The 23,809-nt window shown below is 36.3% G+C and overlaps 1 protein-coding gene across 1 annotated transcript in view; it reads right to left on the reverse strand.

Moving 5' to 3' along the window:
- Nucleotides 1–11,454: 11,454 nt before the first annotated feature.
- The window catches only part of LOC123546878 (RNA/RNP complex-1-interacting phosphatase-like), a 37,148-nt gene continuing 24,793 nt past the window's right edge, over nt 11,455–23,809 (reverse strand). The window contains exons 7-9 of the mRNA XM_045333504.2: nt 23,135–23,181; nt 16,857–16,926; nt 11,455–15,860 (exon numbers count right to left, since the gene is read on the reverse strand). Of these exons, the coding sequence (XP_045189439.2) occupies nt 15,254–15,860; nt 16,857–16,926; nt 23,135–23,181 (724 nt within the window). The 3' untranslated portion in view covers nt 11,455–15,253. The remainder of the gene's footprint in view (nt 15,861–16,856; nt 16,927–23,134; nt 23,182–23,809) is intronic.

A 23,809-nucleotide genomic window follows, 5' to 3' on the forward strand; every position in this document is an offset into this window, starting at 1 on the left:
CATTCTTCATATTAAGAATGTATCCAGCTGGATTTTTTTTCTTGTTTCTTTTGTTGTTGTTGTTGTTGTTGTTGTTGTTGTTAAGAGTCACATCGACACAATTAAGGTCATCTGGCGACTTTTTTTACCTTTTTAATCGTGGGGGAAGACCCCCAACTGCCCCACTTGGCATTGTTTCAGACATTGGCGGGGACCTTGGTAGAACCGCTGGCTCCCCAACATGACAAATTCTAATCCCCAAGCAAAGTTTCGAACCAACATCGGTAAGGGGCAAGTGAGGGGTAAGTGATTTGAAATCAGTGACCTTAACCTCTCGACCACGTCCCCTAATCAACGGGGCACTTGGGGTCTTCGTTCACCTTTATAGTTGGAAAAGTCGCCATGCGAATATCTTCGACAAAACTTCTTATGCCACACATAGCACGCACTTAAAAGTGCTTTACATACCAATGCCCGGCACGAGAAATTCATCTTCTACCAGTATTGTTAGAGTGATCTGATCAGGACAGAGCGAGGTAGAAATTTTAGATACAGGCATCTTATGCCAGGCTATCATATCCTAACTCTTTTTGAATAGACAGTCTGGAGTTTTAACGCGCACGGAGTAGATCGCCGATACGAATTTCTGCATATCCCTACCCCGATTTAGAACCAGTACATTGTAGTGTGTAAGTGGGTAACACTACGAACAACAGTGTCCCGGCAAATATCTTATTATCAAATAAATATCTAAACACTTATATACGATTCTACAACGACAAGTTTTTTTTATATTCCTTTTTGTTTGCTAACTCATTAATGATAAACTTCTATCAGAAAATGATACACTTTAAAGATCCACAAACAAAGCTCTTTTCGGCTTCCCTACTGATCAAAGGCTTAATAGACAATAAAGAAATAGATGATTTTTGTATGTACCGCATTCCCATTTGCTGAATTTGTAAAGCTTTTAAGGGCCTGTCGATTCATCAATTCATCAGGGTTGTAAAAATATTCTTAATTTTTCAAGAACCAAATATAGATTAATATTAGTCATAGTAAGATTTTTTAAAAAATTAATGGTAAAGTATTCAATTGTTTTGACTTTATTGCCAAAATTTGGCTCTAAATTTATGTTGTTTGAAAAATTAAAAAAAGCAACTAATTTTTATGCCATGCATTTATGCTACTACTACAATGAACTTCACGTTTGAGCCGCACCATGAGAAAACCAACATAGTGCGTTTGCGACCAGCATGGATCCAGACCAGCCTGCGTATCTGTGCAGTCTGGTCAGGCTCCATGCTGTTCGCTTTCAAAGCCTATTGTAATTAGAGAAACTGTTAGTGAACAGCATGGATCCAGACCAGCCCACGCAGTCTGGTCAGGATCCATGCAGTCTGGTTAAAATGTAAGATAAAGTTTGAATGAACAGTCGAAAAGGAAGTTGAAAACATTAAAATTTGAAATTTTTCGACACCTTCTATCTTCATATAAAAACAAAAAATGAAAAAATGGGCCAGAGTTGCAAAATTTTATTTCTTTGTGCTAAATATTATTTGCTAACGGACACTAAAGAATTCTTAGATTTTTTTTTCAAAACATTCAAAAGCTGTGCATGGATAAATTTTGGCATATTAAGGACAGTAAAGGATGTAACTTAATATCATGTAACCTGTATTTGCATTTTTGAACTTAACTGGGCCCGAATTCAGACATACTAGTTTTTTGGGTAAGTCTGTAAGCATTTGCCAAACAAATTAGATTAAATTAAAGAAATGATGAAGCACCAAAATTGCAGCCGCAAGAACGAATGGTAGAACAAATCATATATGATCCATTTTCTGTCTGAAAATGATATCAAGAAATACTCTGTATCTAGACCCTTAAGGCGAAATATAGCCAGACCTAAATACAAATAGTGAAAAGATTAGGATGTGAAATTATGAGAAACTGTATCAACTAGCAATTCTGTATTCAAAGAAGGTCATCAATACTGATAAAATACATTTCATTAGATAAATAAATAGCTCATGCAAATGCATCATCTGCACAGTGTAAAACAGTCTTTTATTTCATGTCCTTCTCCAGGTTCCACCAAAATTATACAGACATAGCATCAAAAAATTCTATATTTTTAAGTTAGAAAAGTTAACCCTTATCATGCTGGATACAACTGATTCAGCCTTTGCGACCAGTGTAGATCATGATCAGAACGACACCCGTGCAGTCTGATATTATCTGCACTGTTCACCATTCAGTATCGTTTTGGTAAGCACCCCTTTTGAAAGTAAATGGTACTGTCTAAACTGAAAGATGGACAAGCTCATTATAGAAATATAGCAGGGTAAGGGTTAAATAGTAGTCGTTCTGACAGATTTACTGATTTCTTTTACATTACAAAATTAAGGTGATAATTTATATTCAGGTAAGAAATTGAAATTATCTTTGTTTTGTAAACAACTTCAAGTGATTTATAATTCATATTTTACTGCTTCATTTGCCGTCTAGTGAAAGTATATTTGATAAGCTTAGTCACACTGTCAAATTATCATTCACAAAACATTTTTAGTGGATAAAATTTTACAAAGCATTATATGCCAACTTAACCTATTCCTACATTAACCCTTACCCTGCTAAATTTCTATAATGAACTTGGCCATCTTTCAATTTAGACAGTACCATTAACTGTTAAAAGGGGTGCTAACCAAAAAGTTACTGACTGAATGGCAAACAGTGCAGATCTTGATTAGACTGCATGGATGATCATGAACTGCACTGCCACAATGGCAGAATCAATTGTGTCCAGCATGATAATGGATAAGGTAAGAGACTTGTATAAAAGTTATAGTGCCCAGGTAATTTGGTACTTCCTTTACATGCAATCTGGAGGAAATAAGATAAAAATAAAGTCAGTAAGTATAACTGTAACTGTACTGACAGGCTTTCCTTAACCTTTGACTGAGTATGTGTAATCTAACAGCCTCGGTCTGAAATTTTGAAAATGGATACTGTCATAACCTTGGCCTGAACTTCTTAACACACTTTGTGTAACAGCCTTGGTCTGAAACTTTGAAAATGGATAGTGTCACAACCTTGACCTGAACTTCTTAACATAGATTGTGTAACAGATAAATGAAATGGCTTGAGGATTCCCATTCTCTCCGGAAATACTGATCCCTACAGGGTTGAGAGTACGAAGCTCGTGGATCCAAGAGTATTACCTGTTACATCTTATATTTTTGTGTTATTTGCTGTCTCTGGGTCACTCTGCATGATTTCAATGATTCAGATTTGTTATCATACTATTGCTGCACGTTTAGTGTGTAGTCTTTAATGCCTTGAGACTTTACATAATATACTTAGGATCTACGTTGCTTCTTTTTAAAGAGGCATACATATATTGGATACGTCTAAGGTTATCCTCATCTTTGGAGTTGTTTTACTTTCACTCTCTGTTCTGTGGCACAGCCTCAGCCTGAAGCTTTGACAAGAGATCACAGAGTGATCTTGGCGCCCACCAATGTGTCATTTTTTTGTGTTCCAAATTCCAAGACTTACTGACTAGCTCAAGGTCAAATTTCATTTCCGTACACAACACTGTGCATGAGGTCTAAATTCGAAAGCTGTAACTTGAGAAATGTGAAAGTAGGTCACTAGATCAATTTCAAGGACAAAGTTCTTTGTACACAAAACTATGCATGTGCATCAATTTTGAAGACTGTAGTTTGAGAAATCTGAAAGTAGGTCACAAGGTCAATCTTAAGGTCAAAGTTTATTTCGGTACACAAAACTATGCAAGTGGTCCAAATTTGAAGGCTGTAGCTTGAGAAATGAGAAAGTAGGTCACTAGGTCAAAATCAAGGTCAAATTTCACTTCACAACACAATCTATGCATGTGGTCCAAATTTGAAGCCTGTTCCTTCTAAAATGTGAATGTAGGTCACTAGGTCAATATCAAGGTCAAAGTTTGTTTCGGTACACAATCCTATTCATGTGGTCTAAATTTGAAGCCTATAGCTACAGAAATCTGAAAGTAGGTCACTAGGTCAATCTTAAGGTCAAAGTTCATTTCGGTACACAAAACTATGCAAGTGGTCCAAATTTGAAGGCTGTAGCTTGAGAAATGTGAAAGAAGGTCACTAGGTCAAAATCAAGGTCAAATTTTATTTCGGAATACAAAACTATGGATGTGGTCCAAATTTGAAGCCTGTACCTTCAAAAATGTGAAAGTAGGTCACTAGGTCAATGGTAAGGTCAAAGTTTGTTTTGGTACACAAAACCATGCATGTGGTCCAAATTTGAAGGCTGTAGCTTGAGAAATGTGAAAGTAGGTCACTAGGTCAAAATCAAGGTCAAATTTTATTTCGGAATACAGAACTATGCATGTGGTCCAAATTTGAAGCCTGTACCTTCAAAAATGTGAAAGTAGGTCACTAGGTCGATGTAAAGGTCAACGTTTGTTTCGGTACAATTACCATGCAGGTGGTCCAAATTTGAAGGCTGTAGCTTGAGAAATGTGAAAGTAGGTCATTGGGTCAAAATCAAGGTCAAATTTCATTTTAGAACAAGAAATTATGCATGTGGTCCAAATTTGAAGCTTGTACCTTCAAAAATGTGAAAGTAGGTCACTAGGTCAATGTCAAGGTCAAAATTTATTTCAGTGCACAAAACTATGCATGTGGTCCAAATTTGAAGGTTGTAGCTACAGAAATGTGAAAGTAGGTCACTAGGTCAAAATCAAGGTCAACTCATGTCAAGGTTCATCTTGCCACTCAAAACCATACATGTGGTCCAAATCTGAATGTTGTAGGTTATTGACAAGAAGTTTTTATAAGCTTTTCCCTATATAAGTCTATATTGTTATAGTCTGGAAGTATAGAGGCCGACACAAATGCAAAATCACTTGATGTTTACAACTACTTTACAGAAATATGTACCCGCGAAAATGTGTTACTTTTACCAATATTGTGTCATTCGCGTAGAAATCAGCAGCAAACTATTATCGAGAATAACTATCAGGATTCAAAGTATCTTTCCAATATGAATATTACCGCTGGAGATACCTAAAACTTACACATGAACTGAATAATCTTTTGTGTTGACAATTTGACTACGGAGATGACAGAATTCTATCGGTAGATTTCATAGCCGTGCAAATAATAAATAAAGGTGCGAGAACTCTAATACATATCTATCCTGATCTCTAGATGGACACCCTTTTGACTGTGTAACTCCTATATTGATTGCTTCTCTATTAATCGTATAGTTTTGAATTGAAAATCAAGGTACGGAACATTTGATTTCGGTGTATTCATCAACTTTAGATGTGTGTGACGTCCGCAGTGACTTCTGAGTATCTGATTGGCTGACAGTAATCCGTACTCTCTTGTGATTGGTCACAGACTCTGCATCTTCTAAATAGTCCGCATCCCTTAGCAAGAACGGAATCCCTACGCATTTATCTATATATTTAGCGTTCGAACTCAGTCGGCGGCTTTCTGATTTGTTGGGTTGATCCCATAGGTTAAATTAAAGGCATCAATTCCGCATACCAATACTCCGCAGACATTATTTATATATATATAGTAATTATTAATGGAGTTTATATCCGCTGCCTCCGCAGCCAAAAATATTCCATAGCAACGACTTCCAGGGTAAACATCCGCAGACTTGATTCCGCAGACTTTATTCCGCACCTTTAATTCCGCACCCTCAAGTATTATATAGAGAACAGTATGTATTATAGCAAATATATTATTAGAAATCGGCCGCTCTCTCTCTTTATGCAGAAGTTCGGTGTTGAAAGTATATCTCCTTTGCGTTCATCTCGATAGCGATCGTTGAAACTGATAATCTCAGTCTACCAAGGGCAAAATAAAATCAGTGTAAAAGAGAACAAGACGTGATTCTTATAAAGAATTTATTCAGCAAATGTTCATAAATATAATATAATCATATGTTCTTATATATTAGGTCTACTCAGAGTTTTGCTATTTATTAAAGTTGATAAAGTTTCAATGTGTTTTTCCTGTGGTTGTAATTCTGCTCTTATGCAAGGTTATAGACCATTAAAAGTGGTCAGTGGTAATACAGCATCCATGTAATATATCAGTTGAAAGAGTCATTACAGTCATATACAGTGGTGTTACACAAGGCCCAGTGCTATTTGAAACCGTTACCTATATAACTGTTGCATATATCATCGTCTGTCAAAGGATCTAGTAGATCTATGCCATTGGTGTTTACTATAAAATTGGCTTATTAAAAGGTTGCACACCACTAAATTCAAAGATCAACTTAAAGTGATTATGCTAAATACGAAGTAATTCCTATCCCTATAAACGTTATAGAGCTAACGTTTCCGTGCCATCCCTGATAATAACTGGAGACGTCGGTTCCGTAACAATATGAACCATGTGACCCCCAGGGCGGGGCCATATTTGACCCTAGGGGGATAATTTTAACAAACTTGGTAGAGAACCACTAGACGATGCTACATTACAAATATCAAAGCCCTAGGCTTTGTGGTTTGGACAAGAAGATTTTCAAAGTTTTTCCCTATATAAGTCTATGTAAACCATGTGACCCCCGGGGCGGGGCCATATTTGACCCTAGGGGGATAATTTGAACAATCTTAGTTGAAGACCACTAGATGATGTCACATACAAAATATCAAAGCCCTAGGCCCTGTGGTTTTGGACAAGAGGTTTTTCAAAGTTTTTCCCTATATAAGTCTATGTAAACCATGTGACCCCCGGGGTGGGGCCATATTACACCCCAGGGAAATAATTTGAATCATATTGGTAGAAGACCACTAGATGATGCTTCATACCAAATATCAAAGCCCTAGGCTCTGTGGTTTGGGGCAAGAAGATTTTCAAAGTTTTTCCCTATATAAATCTATGTAAATTATAGAAATAAACAAAGGGCCATAACTTACTAAAAATTTGTTGAACCAGTCTGATTTTCAGGGGGACACAACTAGGGTACCAATACATCATTCTGACAAAGTTTGGTCAAAATCCCCCTGGTAGTTCCTGAGGAGATGCGATAACGAGAAATTGTTAACGGAAGGACGGACGGAATGACGGACGGACGGAAGGACGACGGACCACGGACACAGAGTGATTTGAATAGCCCACCATCTGATGATGGTGGGCTAAAAATGGATAGTGTCATAATCTTGGCCTGAACTTCTTAACATAGATTGTGTAACAGCCTCAACCTGAAACAATTCCTATTTTCATCCCTGGTCGACCCTTAATGGGGACAGGCCAAACTATTTGAATTAAACTGAGAAAGACATTACATGGATGTTACAGACCAAGTTTGGTGATGACCTATTAAGTGGTTCCTGTGCAGTCATTGAAAGGTTTCTAGTCATAACTCTGGCAGTCCTTAAACTCATCTGAACAAAACTGAGAGAACCTGAAAAGGATGCTTATATAATAGACAAGTTTACTGATGACTCATTAGATGGTCCATTAGAAACTAGAGCTATCACTAAAGGTAATGATTGTATCCCCCACATGCACTGACACAGTACATTGCAATTTGACGCACACAAGATTGCATAATTATGTGGACTGTATGTATACAGTATAGTAACAAAAAACAAAGTCCCATAACTATGCAGAATATTTATCTAAAAGAAAGTACCATGCACCATGCACAACTAGGGTTGATACTGATCACCTGTGTGAAGTTTCATTAAATTGTGTGCAAGGGTTCGGAAGATTAGGCGCGCATAAGATTGCATATGCAGACTGTATGTACATAGTATGTGAACAAGAAACAAAGTCCCGTAACTCTGCAATTTTTGTTGTTGAAACAACCTAACATGCCCCATGCACAAGTACTGTTGTTACTGATCACTTGTGTGAAGTTTCATTAAATTGTGTCAAGGGGATGAGGAGAGATGGTTCACACAAGATTGTGTCTATGTATATAGTATAGTAACAAAAAACAAAGTCCCGTTACTCTGCAAAAAAATTTTCTGAAAGAACCTAACATGCCCCATGCACAACTACTGTTGTTACTGATCACTTGTGTGAAGTTTCATTAAATTGTGTCAAGGCGATGAGGAGAGATGGTGCGCACACGATTGTGTCTATGTATATAGTACAGTAACAAAAAACAAAGTCCCGTAACTCTGTAATTTTTTTATCTGAAAGAACCTAATATGCCCCATGCATAACTACTGTTGTTACTGATCACTTGTGTGAAGTTTCATTAAATTGTGTCAAGGGGATGAGGAGAGATGGTGCGCACAAGATTGTGTCTATGTATATAGTATAGTAACAAAAAACAAAGTCCCATAACTCTGCAAGTTTTTTTTCTGAAAGAACCTAACATGCCCTATGCACAACTACTGTTGTTACTGATTACTTGTGTGAAGTTTCATTAAATTGTGTCAAGGGGATGAGGAGAGATGGTGTGCACAAGATTGTGTCTACGGACAGACAGACGGACAGACGGACAGACAGACAACCTGAAACCAGTATACCCCCCTTACAACTTTGTTGTCGGGGGTACAATTATTTAAATGTTATTTTTTCCTCTATTTTTATCTCTGGCAGGCCCTAAAATGGTCCAAGCTGAACCATTTAAACAAATTTGACTTCTGGTAACTATCCTCATAAACTAAACCTTATAAAGATACTACAGATCAAATTTGGTAATATTCCAGCGAGAGGTTCTTGATAAGAAAGGTTTAAAGGTTTTTCTATTTTTAGCCCTGGGTGGCCTCTAAAAATGGGTCAAGTGGATTCATCTGAACAAACTTGAGAGAGAAACTTGCCAGGATGCTACAGGGTGTTTTAGTGTAATTTTGACCAGAAATTTCAGAGGAGAAGTTGTTTAGGTCATAATGCTGACAACATACGCCGGACCATCCACCTATACTAACAGCTCATTCTAAACAACTGGTTCAGGTGCACTAAAGATTACTTCAAGTCCACTAAAGCTACAAGATAACAAACTTGCAATACAGTATTAAGATATTACTATTAATTTGCAAAAATGGTTGAAATTTAAAAAGACATCATGTAAAACATCTGTAAAGTATAATGCTTGACAACCTGCAACATAATTCTTATCAACAAATGACAGAAATATTCCGCATTTTTGAAGAAATTAACAAAAAACTAGATGCCCACGGGCAACATGTTGAGCCCGCCAGCTGTCAAAAGGACTAGGAGTTGCACATGACACCCTGTCTCATTGAGGCAAACATTTATGCCAAATAAAAAATGATTGCAAAAAGTTTCAATATAAGTTATTTATAGTAACATCAAAGGGAAGTAAATCTTTAAAAAAGTCTAAGTCCACACAAAAATCCTTACCAGTAGAGATAGGTCAAAATACACCTCAAAATTGGATATAACATGCATATTGTACTATAGAAAAGTGGTCTTGATTTTTCCTTACGACTAGTAATAAAAAAGTTGCAATATAAGCTATTTATAGTAACAAACAAGAGTGCCAGAATGTCACAATATACGCCCGTAACAGCAAATTTCTTTACTCTAGCACCTGTATTTGCCAATGGAATTTTAATTTTGTGGTTGTTTAGTAATCATTGTAAGTCTTTTGTTTTTCTAAGTCCACAAAAAAACTCTTACCAGGTAGAGATACCTTAAAATACACCTAAAATTTGAAAGTAACATCTATGTTGTACCACAGAAAAGTGGTTTTGTTTTTTCCCTACGGTCAATTATAAAAAGTTACAATATAAGTTATTTATAGTAACAACTAAGGGCAGGTAATCGTAAAAAAAAAAAAAAAAAAAAAAAAAAAATCCAAAAAAAAATTGCAAGTCCACACAAAAATCTTTACCAGGTAGAGATTGGTCAAAATACACCTCATAATTGGATGTAGCATGCATGTTGTACTACAGAAAAGTGGTCTCGATTTTTCCCTACGACTAGTAATGAAAAAGTTACAATATAAGCTATTTATAGTAACAACAAAGGGAAGTAATTCTAAAAAGGGAACTGCGCATGACACTTCGTCTCATGATGGTGTATAATTGTGCCAAGTTACATCAAAATCCCTCCATGCATGAAGAAGAAATGCTTCGGACAAAGTCATTCTTGTATCTGACCTTTGGCCTCTAAGTGTGACCTTGACCTTAGACCTAGGGACCTGGTTCTTGCGCATGACACTCCGTCTCGTGGTGGTGAACATTTGTGCCAAGTTATATCAAAATCCCTCTATGCATGAAGAAGAAATTCTCGGACAAGGTTTTCATTCTTGTATCCTTTGACCTCTAAGTGTGACCTTGACCTTAGACCTAGGGACCTGGTTCTTGCACATGACACTCCGCCTCGTGGTGGTGAACATTTGTGCCAAGTTATATCAAAATCCCTCCATGCATGAAGAAGATATGCTCCGGACAAAGTTTTCTTTCTTGTGTCCTTTGACCTCTAAATGTGACCTTGACCTTAGACCTAGAGACCTGGTTCTTGCGCATGACACTCCGTCTTGTGGTGGTGAACATTTGTGCCAAGTTATATCAAAATCCCTCTATGCATGAAGAAGAAATTCTCCGGACAAGGTTTTCATTCTTGTATCCTTTGACCTCTAAGTGTGACCTTGACCTTAGACCTAGGGACCTGGTTCTTGCGCATGACACTCCGTCTCATGATGATGAACAACTGTGCCAACTTTCATCAAAATCCCTCCATGCATGAAGAAGATATGCTCCGGACAGTCATTCTTGAATTTGACCTTTGACCTCTAAGTGTGACCTTGACCTTATACCTAGGGACCTGGTTCTTGCGCATGACACTCCGTCTCATGATGGTGAACAACTGTGCCAAGTTTCATCAAAATCCCTCCATGCATGTAGAAGATATGCTCCGCACAAAGTCTTTTGACGCCGCCCGCCCGCCAGGGGCGTTCCCATAATACGTCCCGTTTTTCAAACGGGCGTATAAAAAGGGAAGTAATTCTAGAGTCTTGCACATCACACTCCGTCTCATGATGGTGAACAACTGAGCCAAGTTATATCAAAATCCCTCCATGCATGAAAAAGAAATGCTCCAGACAAAGTCATTCTTGTATCTGACCTTTGACCTCTAGTGTGACCTTGGCCTTAGACCTAGGGTCCTGGTTCTTGCCCACAACACTCCGTCAGATGGTTGTGAACATTTGTGCCAAGATACATCAAAATCCCTCCATGCATGAAGAAGAAATTCTCCAGACAAAGTCATTATTGAATTTAACCTTTGACCTCCAAGTGTGACCTTGCCCTTTGAGATAGGAACCTGCGGTTTGAAACATGACATTTCCGTCTCACTGAGTTAACATTCATGCCAATATAAACGAGATTGCTCCATGCAGTCAAAGTTATGGCCCAGAAAAACAAACCCGGACGGACGCATGCACGCACTACACCGAACAGCCTTTGGACAACTATGTTTTCGTTTCCCGCAAGCGGGCTCGACAAAAAAACAGTAACACAGAGGCTTTCCTTTTACTGTTTATTATGAAAATGATGCTTCTCAATGATAACTTTTTGGGTTTTTTTACCTCATAAGAATAAACCACTATGGGCCTTTAATCGCAACTAAAAATATTTAGAATACTGGTAAAATGGAAAAGCAGAGCTATATACTGTCGTTGTAAGTGGTGAAACTCCAGATACTGATACTAGGGGTCTTGTGTTTGAGCACCCACTCCTCCAACTAAATTACTAACATTATTTCAAATACGAGTGCTGTACATAAGTGCTTTAAACTATACACGATAAAGAACCAAAATATCAGTATCTTGCACTGTCCAGTCCCAACTAAAATCGCTTTCATTCTTCTGGAGGGGTCCCAAACACAAGTAACAAATGGCAACCATAAATAAATAAACACACACACACAAACATATACATATACTGCAAGGCAAGATGGCTGCAGAAAATGGGCTATAAAATGATGGTGACTTCTACATTAAAATCAAACATCTATGTGCTACAGAATAGATGAAAGCAATATTTTACCATTTTAAAAGTACTACATGTTCTATTAAACGAACAATGCTATTCCATAAATCTTTGAATTCTAAAATAATTAGTAGTATATTTCCTGAATGCTACGAGTGTTAAATTTTTTTCTACATATCTTCCAAGAATGTACTTAAAGCCTCTGTACTGCACTGACAGTTTTATTATGGCACAATCAACAGTCTATATCTGATGTGCCAAAATAAAAATCTTTTAAACAGACAACCACAAAATTTTGGTTGCAGCTTCTATAGGCATGGAAACTTATAAATGTTAAAGGAGAATTTTGACCAAAAATCTTTGCTAAATGGTTTGTTCACTTAAAGGTGGTCATGTACATTTAAGCAAAATTTTATGGCATTTTTTGTTTTCTTGTTTTATGTTCTGTTATTAGTACAGATTTATTTAAGGAACAAAGTGACCCATTACATAGAGTTAAATTACTGTTGCAAATGTATGTTTTATCATTTCAAGAAAATCTGTAATTACCTCCCCTTCGATATTCTGACACTCTAAACAAATCTGCAAGTTTTAAAACAGTGTGTAAATTCCACATTGATTTATTTCCAAATTTATCTTGGTTGCACAACTAAGATAGACAAAGAAAAGTAATAATACTTTTACAAACTTGCATTTCTAATCACTTATAGGTAAATACAAATTATCAATACAAACCTCTATCATATACAATAAAATATTTCTTATACTCAGATCACTCCATTGACAAAAGTATGCTTATACTAAATACATGTAGCTCTATCTTGGTTCGAGATCCAGGAGAGTAAAAACAAATTTTAAAAAATCCACAAGTAAAAATCTGCATTGTGTTAAGCACTCAGTGAGCACAAAATTTAAATATCAGCACAAAGCCATTACTTGACCAAAACCTGATTAAGCACCTTTAAACATTCTTTTGAAACATCGCTACATTCCTATTATTTTGACACATAAAATACCACTTCAAAAAACATAATTTTCCACTTCATTTTGTCAAATACATTGAAGCAAATTAAAGCTTATATAATACATGTATGGCAAAGGTACAAACAGACTGTGCATACAAGCAATCACTTTATCATTATTTAAGAAATAATATAACTCATCAAGTGATTTGTCGTTGAATAAAATCATTGTTTGGAGTTCAGATGCAAAAGAAAAATCTGAATGACAAACAAGGATTTTATTCACGTACAAATCACTAAATGAGATATATTATTTCGATTCTAACATGTTACCAAGTATTTTTAAGTATATCCTTGATGACATCCATCAAATATTTGCCATTTTTTTGTTCGTTTCTTTTCCAACACGCCACTTTGCTGTTAGGCGATACGACGTAATAATTGTGATGTCAGAACAGTGAATTGTTGTAAAATAACACACAGTTTTCAGCCTTCTTTATTTAATAGGAAAACAAATCAGATTGTGTTAGAATTATATATAAGTCATTTCAGCACACCAAAGGCAATGGAATAAACACTGAAATATTTTTTGAGTTAATTTTAGTAAGTTTTTTTCCAGGAAGGTGCCAAATTTGAATCTGGCAAAAATGAAACTAAGAAAACAAAAATTAGTGACTCCAAACTTACAGTTCCCACTTATACTGCTCTCTTATGGTACAAATAAACTCATGTCTTGTCTTTCTAAAGAGGGAAGAAACTGATAAATTGTTAAAAAAAGAGCTTTTCCTGCAACCCATCCCCAGTTAAACTTCCATTATCACTAGCTTCTTTAATACATTAAGCTTCCACAAACCTGAAACAAGGGGGCCATGATGGCCCTATATCGCTCACCTGTTATCATTGCACTTGAGGACAAGAAGGCCCTCAGAAAAAATATTTATGTCCAAAGGACAGGAACAACAAAGGGAAGAAATTTAACCAAAAAGAAAAAAATTCTTACACGGTATAGATGTCAAAATACACCTAAAAGTTGGAGGTATCATCCATGTTGTACCACAGAAAAGTGGTCTTTTGTTTTTCCCTACGGACAATAATAAAAAAGTTACTAAAAATAAGCTATTTATAGTAATGTAAAAGGGAAGTAATTAAAAAAAAAAATATTGTAAGTGAACAAAAGAAGGATCTGCCAAATAAATCTGTTGACATAAATGAAATTTCAGATCAGTATCTTCATTAGTTACAGAGATATACCCATTTCAATTTGAAATAAAGGGAGGTAATTTGACATAAAATCAGTCCATAGTTATCTACCCTGATTGTATTAGTCCAACTTGTATTAGTCCAACTAATAACAATAATGAAATTTCCAATAAGCCCTGTAAGTACTTACAGATATAAATCCATTTTGATTACAATTAGGGGAGGTAATCAAATATAAAATAACTCTGGAACCTACGATTGGATCTGATTTGTCATGGAATCCAAGATTTATTGTTGTTGAAGATATTTTGGAAGTTTGTATCAAACAAAACCATAAATGAAGTCTCTATATGGCTGCAAAAGCCAAAATAGCCAATTTTGGACCTTCAAGGGGCCATATCTCTGGAACCCATAATGGAATCTGGCCAGTTCAAGAAAGGAAGCAAGATCTTGTGGTGATACAAGTTGTGTGCAAGTTTGGTTAAAATCAAATCATAAATGAAGTTGCTATTGTGCAGACAAGTTCAAAATAGCTAATTTTGGCCCTTTCAGGGGCCATAACTCTGGAACCCATTATGAGATCTGGCCGGTCCAAGAAAGGAACCGAGATCTTATAGTGACACAAGTTTTTTGCAAGTTTGATTAAATTCAAATCATAAATGAAGCTGCTATTGTGCAGACAAGGTCAAAATAGCTAATTCTGGCCCTTTCAGGGGCCATAACTCTGGAACCCATAATGGAATCTGGCCAGTTCAAGAAAGGATCCAAGATCTTATGGTGATACAAGTTGTGTGCCAGTTTGGTAAAAATCAAATCATAAACAAAGCTGCTATTGTGCAGACAAGGTCAAAATTGCTAATTTTGGCCCTTTCAGGGGCCATAACTCTGGAACCCGTAATGGGATCTGGCCAGTTCAAGAAAGGAACCGTGATCTTATGGTGATACAAGTTGTGTGCAAGTTTGGTTAAAATGAAATCATAAATGAAACCACTATCGTGCAGACAACAAATTGTTGACGCACGCACGCACAGACGACGGACGAAGGGTGATCACAAAAGCTCACCTTGTCACTATGTGACAGGTGAGCTAAAAAGGTTGATGGTTTACTTGAACTTGTTAAAGACCTAAAATAATAAAAGTATCACAGGGAATATCAACTTCTTTCTCCACTTCAGAAAGGTCTTTGTCTTGAACCTCCCCTATTTCCTCTTCCTTCTCTTCTAGAATCACTATTCTGTCTATTATAACTTCTCCTATCATATGAATTGTTTCCACAATTATAGTCACTATACCCATTAGACTGTATATGAGGACCATAGCCATTTGGCGATCCTTGATACGCACCTCTGCCCCAACCCTGATTGTAACTATTTCTGTATGGCGGGTGCGGACTTCCATAATTATTCCAGGCACCATCACTATATGGCTGATTCGGTCCATAATTTCCTCCATATTCATTCCTATAGCCGTAACAAGCATTTGGGTCAAATTGGTTACCAGCCCAACCATATGCACCAGAAGCATGGAACTGATTGTTAGGATTTCTCCAATTTCCAGAATCAGCGCCATTCTGATGCCGATCAAAATGTTCATTCTGTCTTCCATTATGATGACCGTAATTTTCATTCCATCCTCCTTGATGGTAACCACGATTGTTATTATGGTAATGACCCCTTCCTCGACCCCTATGGTGATGACTAGAGTGTGCATGCCCCCTGTCTCGTGATGATGATCCTTCATGGGTATCTGATGTTTCTTTCTCCTTTTCGTATGGTTCTCTGTTAAAAATAACAAAATTAAAATTTTAGTTCAACTGAACTTCATTTTTAAAAACAAAAATATTTGGTTACCCTTCAGAATGTTATATTTAAATAGATATCAGTATGACTTATAAAATTATACCTAACACCATGCTATAGTAGCTGGCAGAATCTAAATAAATTTGATAAGTAATGTGTTCTGAAAATAAAAATGAAATCACAAATTTATCAAAGTAGATTAAAATTTTTATCTAGGAAACCTTTTAAGGCTGACTTCTGAAAACCAGTATACTTAATCATGGTTTTTATGTGTACTTTGGGTATCTGTAAAGATAATGAAGTACCCCCATACAATATAATCAGTTCAATCTCCAGGCGAATGTTCTCCATGACAATTTGATATACGACACTGGGTCTAAAATCATTTGTTCTCCACCTCTGACTCATGTGGAGATGTTGGCAGTTACTTGCAGAAAAAGTTTAAGGACCAATCTAAGATGCTACCTGCCAAGTTCAGTTATGATCCATCAAGTGTTTGATGAGAAGAAGTCATTTAAAGAATTTTCTGTTTATAGCTCAAGTGACCCTTGAAAGGGACAAGCACAACTGGTTGAAAGTCACACTTAACCGAAACCTGTAGATACAATAAATTTAAGTTTAAACCTCTCCCAGTGTCAACGTTTGATCCACTTTATTACCATTTCTACTAAAACTGAGAGAAGACCTCTCAAGGATGCTTTAAACCAAGTCATTTGGCAACTTTTTAATGGTTTAGAAAGTCTTCAAGACCCCTTGGTGTCCCTCTGGAGACTGTTTTATGCACCGAGGAAACTTGGTTAAAAACATCCACCTATCCTGCAAGCCAGCCGTAAGGTTTCTACACATGGCAGCTTCAGCACCTCAAGAACCCAGAGAAATGAGGGGCACGTGATAGCAGCACCCTTAATCACTTTGTCACGGATGCCCCATCATGCAGTATAATTATAACCTTAGATGAAATGAATGCAAACTTACCCAGCTCTATCCTTCAGATCATTTATATAATTAATTCTCTCAACTGAATAACCTCTTGCTTTTTTGTAAGCTGAAAATTTATAAAAAAAAATATCAACATATTTTTCCAACTACTATGATATAATTTAATTTTGTGTGCATGAAATTTGTGGTTTTGGCCAAAATGGCTAATTTGTGGAGATATGAATTTGTGGAATTCAATTTTTGAAGATACAGGGTTTCAGAAATCCCATGTCCAGAGCCCGAGGGCTACCAGAAAATTCTGTCGGGCTACTAAATTTTTTCAGACCGTGCCCGGCGGGCTACCTTGAAACTGCGTATCGAGTAGCCCGGAAATCAATAATTTAGTCTTCAAATATAATTTTGATGGTTGTCTATAATCCCCATGTTTATCAAGAGATACATGCCCGAGCCTTTTATTACCTTAACACCTACTGTCACATTCGCAAACAATTAACCGTTTAATCGTACCCGCAGGCAAATGTTTACAAAAACATGTGCAAGATTGATTTTAGACTGATCCAGTAACATCAAAGTCGCTGATCGGTACTGTTTAAAACAATATGCAAACCAGTCTAAAAATTACGTCATTTTAGCGCCACCTGCCAAAGTGTACTTTCGGTTTCGCTGACCTCAATATTTACCGAGCAACCAGAAAGAACAGATATTTGATATTGAGGCAGTTTAATACTTACACTGACTGTTTATGCCTTTCAATTTAAATACTTGCCTAACATGCAAAAAAATGGACCATGATTTTGCAAAATATCAGAAAGTATACAGAATTTTGGACAAACATAAATTCGAATAAGTGAATACACAGTGTCAAGAAACTGAGAGACGTTATATACGCGGTTCTAGTCTGTTTATTAAACCAGGCAGATGTTTAGAATCAGACAGGATCAACTTTAAATAATTTTGAGATAAATTACAATTCATACAGCTCTAAGTTAGTACCGGTAAGTTCTAAGGCATTCGCAAGTTTATAAAAATTAATTTGCTTTCCTTTTTTTATTGCCATGTTGCAATAACTATTAGGAGTACTCCTGATAATATTTCTCAGTTTAAAAACATGTAGTTTTATCTTTTAAAATGAGAAAAAGGGAGTAATGATAATTGCTATTTAAGAGAACAAAATTTATAACAGTGTGCGTATGGCTAAAATTATGAAACCTCTAATAATTTAATCATTCCATCCACTGTAGTATAGAAGCACATAGTAAATAAACCGAAATGGCCATTGCCAAATAGCTTAAATGTTCGGGCTACCAGATTAAAATTTTGGTAGCCCATTAAATTTGCAGATTTCTGAAACCCTGAGATAAAATGAATGAAACTTTGTTTTTTCATTGTGATTTAATATGGATGGATGCAACCACGAAATAAATGAGTTAGTAACTCACGAATATTATAATTTCAGAGTAATCAAGATTTTCGGAAGCTTAATCCTTACTGTCATAAACATGATAAACAAAAGAAACAGAAACAGAACTGTATTTGTAACTATGCTTTTTCAGCTGAAGATGGTTAAGATTTTTTGCTGAAGATTCCAATTTATGATACCTTCCCCCCCCCACCCACTGGCACCAGATCAGAAAGAAAATGCCTCCGTACGTGTTATACGCTACCCCTAGGTATTCTATAAGAACCATGGTCATGAACGGAAAAATATACTAACCCGTTTCAATCGCGCATTTCATACCTTAAACACGCAGTGGGGTAAATGTGTACTATGGATATCAAACAAGTGGTAATTTATCTTCCATTGTGTACCGGTCACATTTTTTCAATACATTTTATCTTAGAAAAACAACGCGTAGTTTATAGTAATTTCAACATTACACAAAAAAACCTGCTTGAACTTCCCTGGTGAAGTTCCGTTCTAGATTATAAAACGATTCTGATTGGCTGTTGTAAAAATGTATGTCAATCGTCATTTTACTACACGTGTTCGCTAAAATGTGAAAATGCAGCAAAATGTGCAAAATGAATAAAATATACAGAACAGATGCAGACCAATGTACGATTTCAAATTAAAGATCATATACAAGATGAATTTCATTCATCATTTCGAGTTTTAGTGTAAAATTGTAATTTTTGAAAAATCTGTTTTTGTTTGTTTACGTTTCGCCAAACATGTGCGCACTGCCGTGACCTCTAGACCGGATGTTCATTAGGGAAGTTCAAGCAAGTTTTTTCTGTAACGTTGACGAAAGCATAAAATATGTTTATAATCTCAGCAATATGGAATATTGAGACAATGTGACTGGTGCACGATGGAAGATAAATTATCGCTTGTTCAATATACTAGGTACCCATTCACCGAACTGCGCGTTTAAATTGAGAAATGTACGATTGAAACGGGTTAGTGCACTTTCCCGTTCATGACCATGGTTCTTATAGAATACCTAGGGGTAGGGTATAACACGTACGAAGGCATTTTCTTTCTGATCTGGTGCCAGTGCCCCCACCCCCCAGTCTCTATTTTGAAAACTGCAAAATTCATTGTGAACCTGGACTTCAGGTATTGAACCCCTAATTGTAATGTTTTAAAAATGGCATTTGCTTGGTATATTCTTAAAGTTGACCATGTTTCGCACTGTGTTGCAAATTTTAAACAACTTCTACCGTACCATTTTTTGTAAATTTTGTATAATTTATGGTATTTCCTCAAGCTAAAGTAGAGACAAATTTCAATGTGATGGCCGCTATCTAAAACGTTTGCAGAGAATTCATTACAGCATTAATTTTGATAAAAGAAACATCAAACTATTGCTAAACAATTATAAAACACAAAATAAAACTGTATATATCCTTTTTTCTAGGGTGTCTCATGTAAACAGATTTAATGAGACAGATTTCTAACTCCAACATTGAAAAATTAAGGTCGAATCCTGTGGGTCTGTTTTGAATTTTGCTCACTTCATTCAAAAATAACCTTGGGGCAGAAGTAAAACCTACCTACATTTCTTCCACAATATGTTATCTAAAGAATGAAGGCAAAATAGAGAACTTTTACCACATGTAACTCAGTATTTTTAAAGATGTCTAACTCTACCCCTCCTGATTCAGAGGTAGATTCACTTTGAACAGCAAGAAATTGCTTATAAAATGAAAATTTTCCACTTTTGTACAATACATCCATAATAAGTCTTGAAAGAAGTAAAAACTTACTAGAACAAGAGGGCCAAGATAGTCCTAGGTCGCTCACCTGAGAAACACACCATAACAGTGTAAACATGTTTGACCTAATGATTTCATGGAAAAAATATTCTGACCAATTATCATTAAAACTGGAGCAAAAAGTCTTGAGTATAAACAAGTATTTTCTTTGATCTGACCTAGTGACCTAGTTTTTGACCCCAGATGACCCATATTCAAATTTAATCTAGAGTTCATCAAGGCTATCATTCTGACCAAATTTCAAGAAGATCAATTGAAAAATACAGCCTCTATCACATACAGAAGGTTTTTCTTTGATTTGACCTAGTGACCTAGTTTTTGACCCCAGACTACCCATATTCAAACTTGACCTAGATTTCATCAAGGCAACCATTCTGAACAAATATTATGAAATCCAGTGTAAAATGCAGCCCCTATTGCATACACAAGGTTTTTCCATTATTTAACCTTGTGACCTAATTTTTAAACCCAGCTTATCCATATTCAAACTTGACCCAAATTTCATCAAGGCTATCATTCTGACAAAATTTCATGAAGATCAGTTGAAAAATACAGCCTCTATCACATAAACAAGGTGTTTCTTTGATTTGACCTAGTGACCTACTTTCTGAACCAAGATGACCCATAATCAAACTCAACATAGATTTTATCAAGGCAATCATTTTGACCAAATTTCATGAAGATCAGTTGAAAAATACAGCCTCTATAGCGTACACAAGTTTTTTCTTTGATTTGACCTAGTGACCTACTTTTTGATCCAAGATGACCCATATTCAAACTTGACCTTTCTACATCAAGGCTATTATTCAGACATAATTTCATGAAGATTTATTGAAAAATACAGCTTCTATTGCATACACAAAGTTTTTCTTTGATTTGACCTAGTGACCTAATTTTTGACTCTAGTTGACCCATATTCAAACTTGACTAATATTTTATCAATGCAATCATTCTAACCAAATTTCATGAAAATCAATTGAAAAATACAGCATCTATCGCATACACAAGGTTTTCCTTTGATTTGAACTAGTGACCTACTTTTTGATCCAAAATGACCCATTTTCAATCTCGGCCTAGATTTCATTAAGGTTATTATTTTGACTTAATTTCCGGAAGATCAATCGAAAAATACAGCCTCTATCGCATATACAAGCTTTTTCTTTGATTTGACCTAGTGACCTAGTTTTTCACCCCAGATGACCCATTTTCGAACTCGACCTAGATTTTATCAAGGTTATCATTCTTACCAAAATTCATGAAGATTAATTGAAAAATACAGCCTCTATGGCATACACAAGGTTTTTCTTTCATTTGACCTAGTGACCTAGTTTTTGACCCCAGATGACCCATTTTCAAACTCGGCCTAGATTTCATCAAGGTTATCATTCTGACCAAAATTCATGAAGATTAATTGAAAAATACAGCCTCTATCGCATACACAAGGTTTTTCTTTGATTGACCTAGTGACCTAGTTTTTGATCCCAGATGACCCATTTTCGAACTTGGCCTAGATTTCATCAAGGTAATCATTCTGACCAAATATCATGAAGATCAGTTGAAAAATACAGCCTCTATCGCATACACAAGCCAAATGTTGACAGACGACAGACAGACAGACAGACGACAGACGCCGGACATCGAGCGATCAGAAAAACTCACCTGAGCATTGCTCAGGTGAGCTAAAAATGGAAAATATGGAGAAAAAAAACTTTTGGTCCCAGTTGGGCTTGAACCTACGCCCCCCTGAAAATTGCAGTCAAAGTAGGTTGATGGTAGGAATTGAATACTCTTCAAAAAGGAGGTACTCTATTACGGGTCTAATACCTTAAAACTTAGAATCCCAAAACGTCTGACTGTAATCAGTCACACAATTCACCGTCAACGTTCAATGTCAATCTACAGTAAATATTCAAGGGATATAAAACCTGCTGCTGAAAAATTAACAAATATTAAATTGTAAATAACTAGTAATGTACTTGCTGGTCTACTTTAAAATACATTTCTATGCAATTGTAGTTTTTTGTTTTGTGGGTTTTTAGTCACCCCGATACTTTACAGGTAATATCAGGGTTTTCCTTGACGCACATTTTTGTGCGTTTTAGCACACTGACTTTCGAAATGACCCTCAAAATAATTCTGAACGCGTCATTGTTGACGCAACTCAACTACCGGCCGAAATTACGGCGACATGAATTTTCGTACCCAATATTGTAAGTACCGATTCGAACGTAGGTACGAAGTAGTAAAGGTAGGCTGCGTTCTAGGTTTAATTATCGGCTCGATATCGACGTCTCTTAATACGGTAAACCATTCAACAAAATGGTGCATCAACAAAAGATTATGTTTTTCTTGTCATCTGCACGGAGTGTTGAAAGGTCCTTGACCGAAAATGTAAACATTCATATATTTCATATGTCATCACTTCGAAATGAAATGCTGGCCATGTATCAAAGATTCAAAACAGTCCTTTCGTATCGGGCTGCGAAAATGTTTGCAACACTACACTTAGGCAAACATTTCCTCACGAAACTGGTCGAAAGATCCCTCCGTCACGCAGATGCACTCAAAAAGTTGCAGTTACTGATTTCAAAAAAGTGTAAAAAAAATTATTTGTTGATGTACTAGTATTCTTTTTGTTTTTTACAGTACATTGCAAGTTAATTTATTATAAACTTTAAAACACACTCTTTCTTTTGGATTTTTTTATACAGATTTCAATACCATTTTATACATTTTTTTAAATGTTAAAAAAATGACCCCTTGAAATTGAAACTGACCCCCAAAGTCAAACATGAATGGGTCATAATGACCCCCTAACAAAATTTCTGAGGGAAAACCCTGGGTAATATGGTGACATTCCTGCTTTTAGTATTGGAGGAAGGTTGCAGGAGCTGCATGAGCAAAGTTTGGCACCTGGGTAGAACTGTCAACCATCAACAAGTAATAACTTAAGTAAGGCTCAAACACACAGATATACGAGTTCTTATTCAACCTAATGGTATCCAACTTCAGACAGTAATAACATCAGCTATATTCCATACCTTCAATGTATTTCTAATGAAAGTATGTATGTTCTAGATAAGCAAAATGTTTACCTTCTAATGCTTCTGTTGCCTTCATGCCGAGATGCTCTACCATATACCTGCAAGGGATATAAAAAAAGGTTTTAATTTGTTTCTAATTCTAACAATATGCTACTTAATGGTATGCAGTATCTTTATATTGTATAAGAATGTCTAATGCCCTACTGGGATTTTGTTTTAATGTAAGTGGTTGGTGAGCCACCAGATACCTGGTTACAATACCTTTAAAATTACTGGAAGTACATTTTTGAAACAAGAGCTGTCACTAATGGTGACAAATGCCCCCGCAGCACCTTGACCTTTGACCTGGTGACCCCAAAGTCAGTAGGGGTGGTGTACTCAATAAGTACTATCAGCATGTGAAGTTTGAAGGTCCTGGGTTCAGTGGTTCGCATGTAAAGTGCCTTCATGCAAGAAGTTAACGTTGGCCCCTGTGACCTTGACCTTTGACCTGGTGACCCCAAAGTCAGTAGGAGTGGTGTACTCATAAAGTACTATCAGCAAGTAAAGTTTGAAGGTCCCGGGTGAAGTGGTTCGCGAGTAAAGTGCCTTCATGCAAAAAGTTAACGTTGGCCCCTGTGACCTTGACCTTTGACCTGGTGACCCCAAAGTCAGTAGGGGTGGTGTACTCAATAAGTACTATCAGCATGTGAAGTTTGAAGGTCCTGGGTGAAGTGGTTCGCATGT

Source organism: Mercenaria mercenaria, chromosome 9, assembly GCF_021730395.1.
Source record: "Mercenaria mercenaria strain notata chromosome 9, MADL_Memer_1, whole genome shotgun sequence".
NCBI lineage: Eukaryota > Metazoa > Mollusca > Bivalvia > Venerida > Veneridae > Mercenaria > Mercenaria mercenaria.